The 17,945-nt window shown below is 38.5% G+C and overlaps 1 protein-coding gene across 5 annotated transcripts in view; it reads left to right on the forward strand.

Annotated features, from left to right (window-relative positions):
- The window catches only part of CTPS2 (CTP synthase 2), a 74,495-nt gene that overhangs the window by 37,933 nt on the left and 18,617 nt on the right, over positions 1–17,945 (forward strand). For all 5 annotated transcript variants that reach the window (XM_080562599.1, XM_080562596.1, XM_080562597.1 and 2 more), the window contains one exon: positions 17,314–17,410. In XM_080562599.1, coding sequence (XP_080418725.1) covers positions 17,314–17,410 — 97 coding nt within the window. The remainder of the gene's footprint in view (positions 1–17,313; positions 17,411–17,945) is intronic.

Consider the following 17,945-nt stretch of genomic DNA (forward strand, 5'->3'; position numbering starts at 1 on the left):
TAGCCTTGTTAACCTGTTAAAGGTTCATTAAGGAAGAAGACCTGATTGCAAAATAGCATAACCAGTTTTACTGAAGCATCTACCCATGGCAGTGAGAGACTGATGTCTGGAAATGTAGTGACCCACTTAAGAGTTACACAGGAGTTGTAGCTGAACCTTGGGATGAATCCAGTCTCCTCAGATCAGTTTTATTCACTGTAATCTGGTGCTGTAATCTGTAAGGGGTAATCTGAATGACAGAGAGTTGGGACTTGTAGTTTGATCTCCCAATTCTTTGTCCTCTTCTCTCTCAGACAGACCGCCCCCTCCAATGGTTTATGTGGTATGTCTGTCTGAGCTCTGTATCAAAATCGTAACAGAGCTCAGTTTGACAGACCCCTGTTGATTCTCTACAAGACCACTTTGTACAACGTAACTGTTGTTCTGAAATAGGTACAGAGTTTATCTGGTGCCACCCAGCATTTGAAGAATGCTGTCCAGAGGTAAGGAATTGTGGTCACTATCTAAGAATTTGAACAAAAGTTCAAGTATGTTACTGTTGCCACTATTAGGTGATGTGTGACTAGCAGGCAGGAGCATTTATCTATGCTGAATAACAGTCCTTGGTATCAAGCTTTGACTGATGTCTGTGTAAGCTGACTTCCAGTGTAGAAGCAGCGTTCCAGATTTGGTTACAATGTTTTGCTGCTCTTTCTTCGGTATATGAATATATATCGTTCCTGCAGTTTATGGCATAATTCAGTTGGGTTTGCCCTGGGCTAGAGAAGTCATGTTAGCAAGCACTATATCCTTTTGGAATTGACGTTTTTATTGTAGCTTAGATACAAGGCCATTAGCAAAAAAAAAACCAAAAAACCAAAAAAAACCAACGAACTGAACTGATCATGTGTTGTCAATCTTTTTAGGGATGCACATCACACACGTCCCTGTGATAATTGTGTTTCACTTTCTGTGATGCTGTCTGCAGATTCAAAATTCACTCAAAATGGGCTGTTGCTGTGTATTGCCCTGATAAACTGTTTTACTGGCATATTTGAAGCAAGCAATTCTAGTCATGTTGGAGAGTAGGAGAATACTAGCTGCAGGGATGGCTGAAGTGTGGGCACCGCTGCTAGTGGTAGGAGTGGTGGAACTTATGGCATCATGGTCACAAGATCTTGATGCCTGTTTAATTATGGATTAAGTAGAATGGTAACTCAGGTGCTATCATTTTTTGTCTGTGTCACATCCTTTTTTCCACTGTGGATGGCTGAATGGCATGTGAATCTGTGCACCTTGTTTACCTTAACATGCTGGACTATAAACTGGGTTAATCTTTGAGTAGATTTCCATGCCACTGACACCGCTGGAAGGGACAGGGCCTATGCCAGAGAGGTGGGGCTGCTGTCACCTGGGGGCAACAACTGTCTCAGTCATCCTGTTTAATCCTCTGCTGATGGGTTAACACCCTACCCATCCAGTATTTTTCCAGTTTCCCAGGTGTATTTTTGAGTACTATCACCACTGTTACTTGCATGTGAGTCCTGATGAGTTAAGAGTGATCTGAGGAGTCTGAGGCCTATGTTGCAGCCTGCCTGCGGTATAGAAATGTCTACTGTCAAGGTGAAGTTGGCTGTAACTGAGAGCGTATGTTTGTGAATGTTGTACATATGGAAACAAAGAGCGGGGGTTGTTAATGTGCTTAGTATTCAGTTATTTCTGCTTGTATACTGCTTGTACATCATCTCTAGCTTCCAGGCATCAGTCGTTAGATCAAAGTCCTCTGTTTGGTCAGTTATCTCCAGCCATTCTTGCACCACCTGCCAAAAGAAAAGGTTTTAAAGCTGGAGTGCTGGTAGTCTACACGTAGGACCTTTCTCAAGGTGTATGTTGGTAGAGGTGAGAGCTAATTCTAGTGCAAATGTGGGGAGTTGTGGTAGAACTTTTCTAATGTTGCTAGTGCCACGAGATCTTACTGTCATGAAAAAAAAGAAAGGACAGATTGTTAGATAAGGAGCATCCAGTTAACAAATTTTCTGAAAATGATTAAATAATTTTGTGCGAGAAGTTCAGAGAGCTGCACTACAGTCATTGTAGTGAACCTGTCATTGCTCTGAGGTATGACACTGATATTTGCAAGATGAAGATGAATTGTAAAATCCTTTATGTGTCACAAGTGATGCATTCCTTATGTTAAAATTTCTATTGTTGTCAGGCTTTGAGTGGTGACGTGTAAAAGGGCTGTCTCATCTCACAAATGAAACTCAAACTATATGGGTTATCCTTGTTATACTGTAACTATACCTCATAAGATGTTGAAGGTGTCTCCCTAAACAGGACTGGGTGGGGCTGCTACAGGGGTGAATAATTTAATATGATGCATTGTTTGTAGTCAGCTTTAAATTGGTGGTGTTATTCATTGTAGCTATATGTGTCAGCTTATGTTGTCATATATACACATCTGGCAGACAAATAATGGTATCGCAGAAGCTCCCTGTGTTACAGATATTCCATGCTACATGAGACAGTTTTGAGGGAGACTGTGTTTCAGGAAGGGGTTTTCTCCTTCCACTTTCTGAGCCTTGGCTCATGTAGCAGTGCAATAAGGCTGTTGTTTATAAATATGCTGCACCTGAAATTTACAGTTAGTGTAATTGGTAAATATATATATTTATTTGTTCCTTCCTAAACAGATTTGTTTTTTGGGATTTGAGAGTGTTCAAAAATGCATAAATGTGCGTTTCAGCAAGGCACATGTAGGTTTACCAAGGATTAACATTTTGTTGAGTTTCAGATAGGGCAAAGTCGGATAAGTATAAGTAAGCAAATGCAGTACAAGTGGCATTAGAAAGCTCTTCATTTTCCTGGTGAGATTGTCTTCTCTCTCAGCTGTTGTCTGGCCTTGCAGGTTCCTGAGCTCTCTAGATGTTTCAGTTGTATCTCAGAACCCTGCCTCATCATGAACATGAAGTTGATGAGGTAAGGTAGGATCAGGTTCAGTAGTTTTTTCAAAGTGTTATGGCTCTCATCAGTGCAAAACCTTATGGACAGACAAAAAGAGGCCTAGAGGTGCACTTTAAGAAACAACATGGTCATGCAATGTTGGAGTCACTTGGAATTGAGATGTCTAAATCCCGAAGCATGAAAGATACTAGTAAGGAGCTCCTTTGTCCAGCTTCTTTCTTGTCTAGAGATACCTACATTATGCTTTCATGCAAGTCCAGGACTGCTGTCTGTGAGCATAATAATCCAGCACAATCCCAATAGTGAGTCAGAAATTACACATCTGATTGTCTCGATCCTGGAAGGGCCTTATCCAATATGTATTCTAGCATCTTATCTGATATGCTTTGAAAAGGGGCCTGATATGAGTTAATGATGCTTGTTTTCAAAACAAGCCAACAGCTCAAGATGGTGTTTCGTATATTAACATGGTGGGCTACTCTTGATTCTTGCACACGTTTGTGTGCATGTGCGGAGGATGGGGAATCCTGGGTTCTGGCTTCTCTTTCTAAAACTATTGTGCCTTTTATATTAAAGATCAGGAGCTGGGAGAGTGAGAACTCTGAATTTTTGACCACATGTGGCAGTGTGTACCGTTGAACAGGATGCCTGGATGTCCTTGTACACCGAACAGGGACAATGGGCCCTCAGCACAGTTAAAATGTTCAAGGAAGTAAAACACTGAAGTCTTTTTAACACAATTTTGCTACAAGGAGCCTTTGGGGCACTGTGACCCTGTTGCAGCTATTCTGGCATTGCTGCTGAAGTAGAAGGGAATTTCTGAGACATTACCATGGTGCTTCAGTAAAGATGCTTGCCCTAGGAAACAAGCACTTACTTTCCTGCAGGATCGAGTGCATTTGGGGAAAAAGTCAGCAACTGTGTGAGGTGCTCTTAAGGGAGGCAGAAATGAAGGTAATTTTATATAAGGCTTCTCTGGTAGCCACCGCTAAATCTCTGTTCAGTTTCTGTGCCTTCAGCACCCATGTTAGAACAACAAAGTCAGCCTCACTGTCCTGGCCACTCAGCAGCATAAAATGCAGAGGCAGAAAAATAAATAGCATAGGTGGCTAGGCAGTGGCAAGAACCGTAGACTTTCCCTTTGATTCAGAGAAAGGGGTGCTTACGTGCTCTATTTGAGCTCCAGTAGTTGCTAATTCTCAGAAGTCTGCAGTGTGAAATGCCTAACATTAGTAAGATTATTGGTTGTATTCTGGGATATGTTTGATATTTTTATTACCGGTGTGAAACATAATAAAAATGATATTATAAAGTAATGGCTTTACCTTTGGCATACAAATCTCTCATTTGTTAGCACTACAGTGTAGTGATTTGTAGATATAACAGATATTCACTGATTTCTTTCCAAGGGAAGATTGTCAAAAAGCTCTCTAAATAAATTGCCATGAATAACTCTGCTTGTCATCCCTGTTAGGAGAATTTGTGACAATGGAAGCAAAAGGCTGCTAGAGATGCTTTTTTTTTCTTTTTTTATCCCCTCTCCATTTTGACCAAGTCAAGTGTTACCCTAGGACATGAGGAAAACCAAAGCTTAAATCATAAACCAGGATTATGGTAAGAGTAGCTATTGTCTAAGAATACTAAGCAGGTGTCTAAATATTATATTTGTGATTATGGCCTATTGACAGACATATATCTATACAAAAACTATAGTCAAGAATGGATAATGCTTATGTATCTAGCTTAATTTTAGTGTTTCTAATTTAAAATAATTATTCAATCAAGGCCAAATTATCATAACTTCAGTAAGTATCAGCAGTAGTAGTTTGTAAGTTCTCAGTTTACGCAAATGCATCAAATGCGCAGTTTTTATAAATTGTAAAACAGAATTTCAAAGAAGTAGATTTGCATTTTATAATAAACTGAATTTAACAAGTTATTCCTGTCAGTCATAACTCATTTGTAAGTCGTGCCAGTGAAGAACCTGACTATCAATTAAGTCGAATTTAAGATTCAACATCACAGCCAATTTAATTTATTTTTGGTTGCTGACTAGTCTTGCCTTCAACACAGAAAGGTTTTTCCTTCTCACCAGTAACATGAAGAATTTCACGGTTTTTCTGTAACAAAGTACAGCTTTAAATATTTTCTTAGTTTCTTGAACTTAATTGTATTAACTTCTTAAAGGTAACTCCTTGGATTTGGAACCAAGAATGGAGACAATTCTATAAGAAAGTTTCAAGTGCCTTTAGTTTGTAAGGGTGTGCACTGAGTGTAAAGTGGAGCTAGGCCTCAAGGTTAGGATCAGTTTGGAACAGGCCTATGTAAACCAAAGATATTTGTGCATGCTCTGTATTTCAGAACTAGCGTAGCATTGAAAAAAAGGAGAAACATTGGTTTTCCTCTGAGACATTACTAAAGATGATTTTCCCACCACCTCTGCACGCTTGCCTTCGCTTGTCCATTGCATCCTACAATTAAAAAGCCCTAAAATCTAGCTATGAAGAATGTGGAATTATAGATTTGAAAATAATGAAAATTTATGTATAAAAGCACTTGGTGATTATTTGTTGTGGCTAAAATATAATATAGATTTAATTAGCTGTGGCTTCTATTGGGATTATCATTTGGCCTGGCTAATTACAGACAGCCTGCATAGGGATTGGAGATTAACTTGCCATGAAACTGTTAGCATTGGTCTTCACTGATGAAAAGGAAGCCCAACAGTTGCCCAAGAGCCTGGCAAAAATACGAAAACCTCAGTATTGCTCAATCTGTAAACTGAAAAATAAGTTTTGACAAATCACAGCAGACATGCTGTGCCTGCAAATAACAGATCAGCAACCATTGCTTTCTTGCACAGCTTGACTCTGTGCAAAACTTCTTTTTTTTTCCTTGTGGCAAAAAAAGTATTCTAACTTTCTCAGTATAATCCGTTTTAAATAGAGATAATTAGATAAACCTTCTTGCAAGGCTTGTGTTCTTTTCCTGTAAGTGATGGTAACAAAAACCGTATGAATTCTGCAAGACGAAATAAATTACTGTTTTTTAAATTTATTATCATTAGCCCCATTATGTGTTGGATATATTTATATTAACACCTTCTCAGCTAACTTACCTGCTTTTTCCCTGTGTTGTCTGAGCTGGACCTCAAGTGACAAGACAAATTTAATCATCTCTGTCTTTTGAGGCCGTTAGAAAGCCAGTACCTAAGCAAACAACTGAAACAGATTCTAAAAGTTCTTTCATTAGGGACTTGATTTAATTTCTTTTTCATTCCACCATGTCCTTGTAAACTCAGCATATCCTGAAGTTTGAGTGACAAGTGACACTGAGAAGACACTTATTTGAGATTAAAAAAAAAAATTAAAAGGGAAGAACCCTGCTTTCCTTTTAGAGCCAAGATAGAATTGATGAAATATATTTGTGAACTGTTAGAGGCTTGCCTGGGAATCTGTTGGTTTTTACAGTAGGGAGATATCATTAGCTGCCTTTTTTCTAAAATGTAGGAATAAGATCAGGTATCTCAGAAGTGCTGGTTTCTGCTTCTACTAGGTTAAACAAGTCACTTAATCTATCTTAATTTTCTCATATAATGAAAAGAGGTAATGAAACATCCTTGTCTTTGTGAAGTGGCTTGATGCCTACAAAGGAGATATTTTATGCAGCAGCTGAGAACTTCTATCATTTTTGTAACAGCTTTGCAGACATCTGGGTGTGAGAACTGGAATTGAACATATGCCTAAGGGTGCAAGGGGAAGAAAAAAATTGAGGAGTTCAAATCAGTTGCATGGTTTTATTGGAGGGTGGATTTAATGAGATGTGAGTGGTCTATTCGTTATGTTTGTAACTATATCATTTTAATAACAACAACAACAGAAAACTATTAGCCAAGGTTTTCTTTTTAATAAATACCTATCCTTTCCTCCTCCCCAATAAATTTTATCTGCTGAAAGTGAGGTAGAAGGAGACAAAAAGGTTACCCAGAAGGGAAAACTTAATTCTGTATATATTTGCCTGCCATCCTTGACTTGTATGTGGTAATAAGATAGTGTGCAGTCAGGTAGTGAACAACAGAACTCCATTTGCAGTGGTTTCCATAGCGGTTAATTGTAGACCTATGCTTTTCAACTTAACGTTTTTTCATGTGCTCTCTGACTTTTCATTCTGCCATCAGAGTCACAAGCTATTAGATCTGCAGGTGAAGGATAAAAATGATTTTCATATAGGCACCATTAAATAGAGGATTGCTTTGGTGTGAGAGGTTGTAGCACCTCCGTGTTCCTTTGTATGTGAGTTACCTGCTGTGCTGGCCGTACCTTGTGTCCCGTCCTGTGCCAGCTGGTGACGCAGCCTACAGCTTCTGCTGTGTGGCAATACCGGCGTTCTTTTGCTGGTTGCTTCGTAAACATTTTATGCGTAGCTTTTGAGGGGACTGTTGCATTATCTGCTGCAGCGATCCGTAGCCTGCCACCCACACTTTTCACAGAGGGTGTCTGAATTATTTTGGGTGTGTTCACCTGATGTCATGCTAATTAAATACCTGCTTGATTTGTGGCAGCGTGAAGGTGATATTACTCTCTAGATGTTACTTTCTTTGAAACAATATAGGTACAATGCTTCCGGTAGGCTTTCACCATATTGTTGCTAAATGAGAAATGATCTAAAGATCCATTTCTCTTCTCTGGACTTTTTGCTAAGAGTTCTCCACATGCATGCACACATCCTTTTTGCTTCTTTCTTCGCTTTTTTTCTTGTCTTATTTTCTCATGCTTTTCTTATCTGCGGTAGATTTTATATTTTAGTAGTGTCTACTGTATTCATCTCTAAAAATGAATATGTAGATTTGTAATTCTTTTGATTATGTGATCTGTTAGCAAACTAGAACTGCAGAGGTATGTCTGTACTGTCATGTTAACTCCAGGCTGCAGCCCACAGTCGAATCCAGGCATTCTAGTGGTCCTCACAGGCACCTTGTGATGGGAGGAGGTGATGGACATTTGAGCTCTCCTGAGGTAGATGGCATAGATGCAACTGGTGAAGCCACTTGTCTTTTTTAAATGCAGAACTTGACCCCAGATACCTATGTAGACGCAATTAAAGAAAGCATATTCCAAGGGATTTTGGATCATTTGATGTTGAGGTCAAGGAAGTTAATGTAATAAGGGAAGGCTGACAAGGAGTTCAGAACTACGTTAAGATCTGGACAACGCTGTTTATCAGATTTTTGGAGGAGGCAGAACAGACAAGGCAAGACAGGAAGGATCCTTCTGAGAAGGAAGACATCATGGCTTCAGCTTGAAGTAAAAGGGATTTGGACTGTAGGTCATAAATCATCTTCCAGAGTTAAGATTCTTCAAGGCAAGATGATCTTTGGACAGATGAAACTTCTCTGAGTGGAAACAGGAAATAATTAAATGTAATGTAGAGCGTGTGACTTGAAGCATCCCTGAAGTGGCTGGCAGGTGTAATTAAGGTAATTTATCTTTGCTATGAGGTTAATATATATATCATTCCTTTTGGTTTTCTGAAACTGATGAGATGTGTACAAGGTACTTTTTTTTTTTTTTCTTTTCCAAGGTAATCTAACTCACGAAGTTGTATCTTTGAAATGATCTCCTTATGCTCTCTTCTTCTTTTGGTTCTAATATAGTTCACGGTATTCTTAGGAAATCCTAGAATTAGAAGTCAGTGCCTTGATTACCTTTATATGAGATGCAGCAGTTCTTTAGTTCTTCCAGTTCTCCAGCTGGTGTGAGAAAGGTTGCAGTGTATTTGTGGTAAGGAGGATAACAACTCCTGGAGGTAATCTGCACTGCTGCTCTTCACTTCATGGGGGGTGGGAAAGAAAATCACATTACTCATTGCTGGAGAGCTTTCCAGGGGACTGGATGTCTGTTCTGTATGACTAATGATATATCCAGCATTCAGATTGTTCTCTGTAACTTTGGGAAAGTTACAGACATCAGAGACTAGATAGGCCAAGGTACGTGTATTATCTCAGGCATCCCATGGAAGACAGGAATAGGAGTAGATAAAATTACAGTGATTGTGCTAGAGACTTTCTGCCAAAAAATTCCCTGTTATAGTATGTCTATTCTGCTATTAGTCCATAAGATTATCACTATCAGAATCTCTCAAATTGGTAAATTAAGTAAATGGGAGGACCACTAGGTAATGGGGCAGCCAACTTCAGTTCCATAAGCTCTTTCATTTTGTGTGGTTTTATTATGAGTAGCAGAATGTTACTGGGTGGAGACATGACTTTTAAACAATGACTTTCACTTTATTTTAAAAATAAACTAAAATAGAAGATTTCAAAGAAGAATATAAAATATTCCAATATCCGCATAGTAGATACGAATTGCTGTTTAAACAGAAAAGCGATCCTGCTTGCCTTCCAAAAGAAGTTGCTTTAGCTTGCATAGTGTTGTTTCTGGTTATGATACTTTGTGAGATGCTATTTCAAAATTTAAAAATAGAAAACAAAGAAAAGAAGAAGGAGGTGGAAGATAAGAAGTGTGACTATGCTGTAAATGAGTTTGAGACTTACTCTAGCCTTCATTATCTTCTCTAGAAAGTTATAGCTTAAGTATAAAAGAAGAGTTGAGAAGAAAACAGGCTTGCTCATCAGAACAAATTGCTTCAATTAAAGTTACAGTGGTTGGCCTGAATTGTTTCTTTGTGTGGTTTTGCAGAGTGGACTCAGCTGAGTGCTTGTTAAGCTAATTAGATTTGTCACAGGATTTTGGCACCAGGACTAGAGTAACATTTACTTTCACAAGTGTCTGCAGTAGTTCTATGTAACTTCAGTGGTGTGTTTGTTTATTTTTTGGCAACAATATACAACCCACAAAATACCTTATAGAAGAGGTTTGACATCTTCACTCAGAAGCGTCTTTAAAGCATTTCAAGATATTTTCTCACTGCTTTGCTTTTTATTGAGAACTTGGATTGTGTTTTTTTGTTTGTTTTTTGTTTGTTCTTAGAAGTTGCAAATTAAAAGAATAGGGATGTTTTTCTGAGTAAATATATTCTTCATTCTATTCAGCTTATTTTCATAGAATGCTCACCTACCAGAGACACTAATATAGTTCAGCTAACAGAGAATTCTCTTCTTGATGTAGAAATGTCACGTTTCAGATTCTGGTGTCTGTTCAAAAAGTGTCTGTTTCAAAAGGTGATCAACCAGTAAAGCTTGTGGTCTGCCTCTGATGGTTGGGTGTGGTATGAAGTCTAATACCTTCATTGGAAAGAATGACACTGGACTGGTTCCTATATATCTGTGGCACAGAAATCTTTACGGACCTAGAATCCTTTTATGTTTTTCTTTCATTCATTTACTCCAAATTTTTTAATGAGGCATTTCTTAAGGCAGTGTTAAGCAATAGTGATAGTATGTGCTTTTTTCCTCTTCAGTTTAAAACCTCAGTTTAATGATATCTTAACCAAAGGTACAGTAACTAAAGCTAATCGGTGAATTCATCTTAAACTTCATCAAGTTAAACTCGGGCAAGCATATTTTGTCAGATAAAGAAAAATGATTTATCAGACCGAAACACAGACGGGATAAAGCTGTTTCTTTTAAAACAGAAGCTAAACCACAAAAAATACAGGTATGTTTAGGTTTGTATTCTTATAGCTGATATGGATTTCAACCTCTGGATGGTGTTTGCCCTTTTACTTTCATCTGGGAGTAGAGCTCTCACATGAAAACTTCCAGTCTTTTTCAGTATTGAAGAACCATTACCTTTTTTTTTTTCATTTAAATAGCTATCCTTTCAATAGGATGTTTTTCCATCCCCAATAAACGTAATAATTAGTCCACAGATGTATTTATTTTCTATTGCAATAACTGTTTTATTTTAGCATGTGCACATAATTTCAGCACATCTGTGGCAAATGTTCCTCCCTGACTGTTTTGGCAGGCCTGAAAAAGGAAACAAATGGCTGTGGCGAGATTACTCAAAAGAAACTTTTGAACTGATCCAGGACTTTTCTAGGGATTTGTTCTCCTCTCAATTCTCCTCTCAAAAGTTAGCAGGGAAGTTGTATACAATGGCAAAAGTACCTTCCAAGCATAATGAAAACTAAAGTAGGGCAATCTACAAATTTCTGCTTGCTGAACACTTTTTCTAAAAGAAATGGCTCCGTTCCTGGACCTTGATCATCAATTATGAAATTAACCACTGGGCAGGTCTGGAACATAGACAGGATATTGGGATGATTCGTGACACCGTTCTGCGGTAAGGATTAGAGGTTGTAATCCAGGCAGTCTTACTTGCTTGCAAGTCTGGAAGTGTTCGGATTATGCTGGTGAAGTTGGATGGAAAACAGTTGCTAGTTCTCCTTGTGTTTCCTAAGGATGTATTCTTTTTTTTTTTTTTTTTTTTTTTTTAATGGTAGATAGATGGAATTTGTTCAAGAAACGCTAGGAGAGGACAGGTCATGCTATTGAGTATGGTCTGGGAGTTGATACTAGAAATTCATCTTGGTGAAAGTCTGGAGGAGTGAGTACCTAAAGTAAGCCATTTTTCCTGTGGCTCAGTGCTTGCGGATAATGAAGTGATCCTAACTAACACTACTTTGTTAACAAAGGAGAAGAAAGTGGAAGGGATGCTTGCTCGTGCAAGATAACTCAGGGCAGAGAAAGTACAGAACATAACAGAAACATAATACATTGTGCTTTGTCTCTACTAAGGACAATCTCACGTCTCCTTGACTACTTTGCATGGCTTAAGCAGTGGACTGGTCTGTGCTGAGTCTTCCATGGCAGTTGCCGGTAAGACAGAACCAGTCTCTCAGTCAGGGGCCATAAAGTATACTGCTGTTTAACCAGCCTCAGGCTGTAAGTGTGTGATTATCCCTACGTCAGCTTCGTGTTTGATGGAGAGAACACAAGACTGTCTCCCTCTCTAGGGTCTTTCTCCTGCTTCAGAATGCTCTGAGGGAGACTTGCTTCTTGACTTCCTTTTTCTGACATATTTCATGTGTATTTAAGTGAATTTGGTAAGGGCAAAATTTCATCTAGCAATTTCATTGAGGTCCCCCTCAAATGCAGTGACAGTTTTGATTGTTGAATAGTTGTATGTGGTAGGGAGGGAAGGCTTTCCTAGCTGTAGATATCTGCCTGATCATTCCGAAATTACACCAAGTGAGCATTTGGTCAATAATTGTCAAGCGAACCGGACCAGTCCAAAGTCTGAGAACACTCGTCCACTTACAGTTATTCAAGTCTGTAGCAAATCCTGCATTTCCTGGCATGGCATGACTGGCACTCCGGTATCTTTCTGTAGCCAGCCCTATCTAACCTTGTTCATTTCGTTAACATTAACAGTCTGAAAACTTACATTGGTTAAGTATTTAAGCTCTGGGATGTGTGGTTGGCATAACTAGAGTGAGTTCTGAAATGCTGTTAGGCAATATCTGTATAGGCTCTGCATATCAGCATCCCCATTAACTTTCTCAGTTCACTGCACTATAGTAATGGGTGAGTGAGCAATGTTTGAGAAAGCAGTACAGCTTTTGTGACTTTTTTCCTGAAGAAAGTACTACAAAACATTCTGTACCAGAATTTCTGCTTATTCAGGCAGAATCCGTCTTAGAGAGTTTTTTGGTATTTAATGAAATAAATACCTTAGGGCAACTATTTAATCCTAAAATAGGAAATGACAAATTTCTGGAAAAGAGGATTGTCCAAACTGGAAAATGGTTGGCAATAACATGCTGCGGGATGGTCACATAGATTTTCAGGATAAAAGGAAACCCTGCAAGCAGAACAATAACTTGGGTAAAGAAGTCATGTAAATTAGTTTCCAAAGTTTAAGAAATTTAATCTGATATTTGTTGGGATGTTTGGATACTGTGCTGTGGTTCTGTGGAGAGGCAGAGGACAGGATTTTTCAAGCTGGTTATTCAGATCTCTGTGTAGCTGAATGAATCAGCTATTGATGATTTCTGCTTTGATCTTATACATGATGGTTGTCATTTTTTGGGAAACAAACATTACTTCAAAAGTAAACCAGAGTAACAGAGCACTGAGTATTCTGAAACCTTCCAGTACCTTCATGGCAATTAATTGTATCCTAGAGGGCCAAATGCTTTAGACAGATGGGCAGTGGTGGGGTTTGCTTGGAAACTGGAGAGCTTTAAGGGGCTAAGGGATTTGGGCAGGTGTGTTCACCTTGCTCCTTCTTTTGGTACTTGAATATGTTAAATCCCTGGTTTTAAATGAATGAGGGAAGAACATCTTTCTGCTTACTTGCCAAGTGGGAAGCTCTCAGCACCACTCTTAGCGTTGCATCAGTAAATTTTTTTTCTTAAAAATGGAAGAGTTGGTAAATGAATGGGTCCTCTAGTTTGGGTTGAGTCTTTGTTGGTTTGTTGCATTTTTTTTTTTTTTCAAATCCGTGCTCAGCAGAGACTCATACGCAAGAGTGCTTGCCTTTGTATTCCCTGCTCCTGTCACCTTTGCTTCCACACATCTCTTATGTGCTCAGTCTTAGGGCCTCTTTTCAGTGTTCAGTTTATCTTTAGGATCAGGGCTTCTCCTGGTGCTCTGATCAGCACTTACATGAACAGTGATTTCTTTCAGCAATGACATTTGCTTACCAGACAAGAGCAGGGCAAAAAAGGCAAAAACTCTAAAAACCCACTTCCAAAGATAACTTACCAAGCAGTTGTTCAAATCAAACAATTCTTTACCCTTCTTTCCACCCCCTAGCCTTCCCCCCAGTGTAACCAAGGTAGATATATTCTTCAAAATGGCATTGCAGGACATGAAGCAAAACAAAGACAGAACTTAATGGTCCTGTGGCGATTAGTAAAGTGATACGTGTTGGATTTTCAGAGCCTTGGTTGCTGTATGTTGAGTGTCCGAACTTTTCTCATTAGCTTTAATATGTTTTCTAATGACAATGAAACAATTCAAGCAGTAGATTTCTGAAGGAAAATTGTATTTCATGGGTAGTTAAAGTTGCTTTTCATCAGTAGTGTGATTTAATATACATCAGACTGTTTTATATCTAGAATGTGCTTTGTGTTATGTCAGTGATTTGTTATCTGTTTCATGTTGGCTGTCTGGTGTGTAATATGTGATCTCTGTAAAATCCCTGTAGTGTTAGCAGTTTTTGGAGATTTCAGTAAAAAAGACCTAATTAATGCCTTATCTCTTCTTGCACCCTCCCTACTGATGCTTTTTTGTTGCTTGTGGTGCCTCTTGTTCTTTGCTGTTTTTGCTCTTCAAAGAACTAATGCATGGTGACAGCTGATGTATTCTGTGGAGGGAAGCATAAGCTCTTTGAAGAATCTATTCGGTTATTCAGAGTAACCACCACTTCAAGATTTGTCTTTTATCTGATCAAATAAATTCCATAAAATATGGCAAAGTTTTCCATAATATGAGTTGATTTTCTGGTGCTTATTACTATCCTTGGGCTGTAGGGCAGCAGTGTTGCTTCTCCTTTGAAAGTTGCTTTCATAGACCTTGTTGCAAACTCACGTAATAAATACATAAACATTGAGGGTTGTGCTGTGATAGCTGCTGACATCGAGCAGAACCACAGGACAGATCAAAAAGTAAGATCCAGAGTCAAAGTAGCCCTGTGTTGCTAATTCAAAGGTAACTTCTTTCCTCACCTGACTACAAAAATTAATACCAGAAGCCTTTTCTATTCTTTTACTATGATAAGCCAAAAAATCTTGGAGAAGATAGAGAGCTGGTTTATAATGCAACATATCAGTAACAAAACATGAACACACACAGTAAGTTGCTTGATGTTGAAACTCGGTAGGGCTTTTACGTTGGTACAAAATTTGCCACCGATAGAAACAAGATTGAACAGTTGTATAATGCGATATTTCTTAAAATACATCTCAGTTAAGACTTAGCAGACATTAATGCACATTTTAAGGGTTGGATCCTCTTCTGATTATGTGCCCCTGACCACACATACATGAAACATACATTTGACAACTAATGGTTTTGAATCTTCCTGAAGAACACATTTAAACACAGTAAATTAGTGAAATTTTCTATGGCCTGCATAGACAGGTCCACTTAATTTGGAATCAGTGTTTTAATTAAGCAGTTTGAGTTGAGCAATGTCTTTCAAGAAGTTATCTCCCATATTGTATCTCCCACGGTTCTGTTCATGGTATTACTCTTGGAATACTTTGATAGAAGATCTTAGTTCAGCAAATAATGAAAGGCAAGAAAATAGTGAAATATAAATTTCTCTGGGGGGTGTGGGATGACCTCATTATTACCAAGATTCAGTTAACAAATTTAAATCAAGACGTTCTGACTCAAATTTTTAGGATGAAAAATCTGAAGCTGAGGTTAGGGGCAGTAGTTAGGTGCTTGATACACTTTTGAGAATGAAGGAATGTCAAATCTTCACTTTAGCCTCCAATTTTTATTTTTCAATTTTAGTGTTTGTCTCGTCAACTGCAAATGCTCATGAAACAGCCACTAAAGTGGAATTTTTATATTTTTGTGATTGGAAGAGAAGCACGCGACTGAAATATTTGGTAGCTGCTTGGGACCATTTCATCCCCATTTGATGGGAGTCAGGAGTACAACTTTAAAATTATCTGTAGTGTGGGTATAAGCAAGTAAATAAAATCTCCTGGAAAACTTGTGTGTGGTTTCAGAGGGCCAGAGTATTTGACATATACACACAGCTTATTGTAAACGCTCTAACTGCTTCTGTTGTCTTGTGCTGTGTTTTTTTTTTGTTTTGGTTTGTTTTTTATGTCTACTATTACAGAAAAGAAGTGAAAGTAAATGGAAGGAAATAAACAAGACAGTCGTCATTTTTAAAGTAGCATGGATTTAATGAATGATTTTATTTTGTGTATTTCTTGAGTTTTTTCTTTGAGGTTTTTTTTTAGCTGCACAGTCATCACCTTTGGATTTTTGGGAGGTAATTAGAGGATTTGTAATATCCTACTGGTTTGATCACAACTTCTGCTCATGACATTTTATAATGAGTATATAGTTTATAAATAACATTTTGAAGGTATAAGGTTATACAGAGATAATTGCACAGCTGAAATGCATTGGCACAAGGCCAAAGGCTAAGCACTTTCCACCATCCCTTGTAAATTAAATAACTTCACTTTATGAAGTGTATCATCAGAAATTGTTTTCATTACTCCCAGAGGGCAAATTAAGGTTAATAAAAATCCATTTCCAGATTACCCGGATGTGTGAATATTTGTATTTTTAGAACCTTTCCTTGTCAATCATATTTCTCACTGAATATGTATATGCAAATACAGGCATGTAGGTCATAGTTTCAGCTCATTTCTACTATTCTGAATGGTTTTACCTCTGTGAGACAGGCTTTCTGTAAACACAGTTGTGAGACCCATCAGGATTATTCAGACTGAGTAAAACTAAACACCATCCTTCCCTTAAGAGGTTCTTTCTCACATCCACTGAATTCCATTGTCTTGGATTTAATTTAACCCACGAAGCAGCCATTTGACCCATCTGCTTCAGTCCACAAACCCACTGTTTGTATATCCTCTTTTTTAAATGTTAAATAGCATGTTCTTCATGTGAGGCAACCCAGTATTCTGTGGATGTTTAGGCCAGCTAAGAAACAGACTCACAGCGTGGCTGAGGCTGGCAGGGCCCTCTGGGCTCACCTGCTCCAAGCCCTGCCCAAGCAGGGACACCCAGAGCAGGCTGCCCAGGGCCATGCCCAGGCGGCTTCTGAAGATCTCCAAGGAGGAGCCCCCACAGCTCTCTGGGCAGCCTGTGCCAGGGCTCCTCACCCGCACAGCACAGAAGTGCTGCCTGGTGCTCAGAGGGAGCCTCCAGTGGTCCAGTTCGTGCCCACTGCCTCTTGTCCTGGCACTGGGCACCACTGAAAAGAAATGCTTTTACAAAAGTGATTTAGGAGGGAAGTTTCACCAGTTTTCTCCCTGTGATAAATTATGCATATAATCTGAAATAGCACACATGTAGAAGTCATCTCTTTTAGTACCCTGCTTTAACAATGTTATAGTCTTGTTGCAAGTTTTGTCTTCTGTTCATTCTGCTTCCCTGTGCCCTCCCCTTCTCAAAAAAAAAAAAAAAGAGAACTTCCACTGTCTTATCAAGACAGCTGTTTCTGCCTCTTAGTGTAAGAAAGAATATTGTATATAATTAACAGTATAAGAAAAAGTATAAGGAAGGGCCTAGTATACAGTAATACTGAGAATAAAGCATTAGGAAAACCAAAGAGAAATTCTAATTGGAAATTCTTGGAAGAAAACTTTGATGTTACAATTTATAAATCTATGCAGTCTTTTATGTGATTGTTGCATTTTTTTTTCCTTTGTTGGACAAAACAGTGTTTAAACAATTTTTCTCTAAAGGTCATTGACATGCCAGAACACAATCCTGGAGATATGGGTGGAACCATGAGACTGGGGAAGAGGAGGACTGTTTTCAAAACACAAAATTCTATTTTAAGTAAGATATATTTTTGCTCTTATCGCCTGCCTTTTGGACAGGAACTCTGTAACATGGCAAAGCAAAAATACCAAAGTACATTTTGTTAAAGGACTACAACCTCAAGCAAGCAGTTGGGTGGCAGCTTCCTTGAGCTCATACACTCTGATTCTGTTTCCATGTACGTTTGCCCTGGATCAGAATGAAAAGCTGAGAAATGAGAGAAATCTGGAAATTTCAGTGAAAAGCTGAATTAGGACCCAGCATTTTACTTTAAATAAGAAGTGAGGAAACTGTTGAGATACCCGAAATACATTTTATGGTTAATTTGCTATTTTGCGGGGGAAGATCAGAATGCAAGGATTTACTAAGAATGTCTCTTCTTGTTTCCTTCCTATTTTCTTTGAGTTGATAGGACATGCAAATGATGCATTATCTCCAGTGTGAACCAGGGCTTCTTGCTCTACCCCTTTACCTTTTTGGTAGAACTAACCCAAATTCCTACACATGCTCTCCCCAGACCTAAATGTTGCTAATCATTCCCTAGAATCACCAG

This window comes from Anser brachyrhynchus (genome assembly GCF_964034855.1).
Source record: "Anser brachyrhynchus genome assembly, chromosome: 1".
NCBI classification, from domain to species: domain Eukaryota; kingdom Metazoa; phylum Chordata; class Aves; order Anseriformes; family Anatidae; genus Anser; species Anser brachyrhynchus.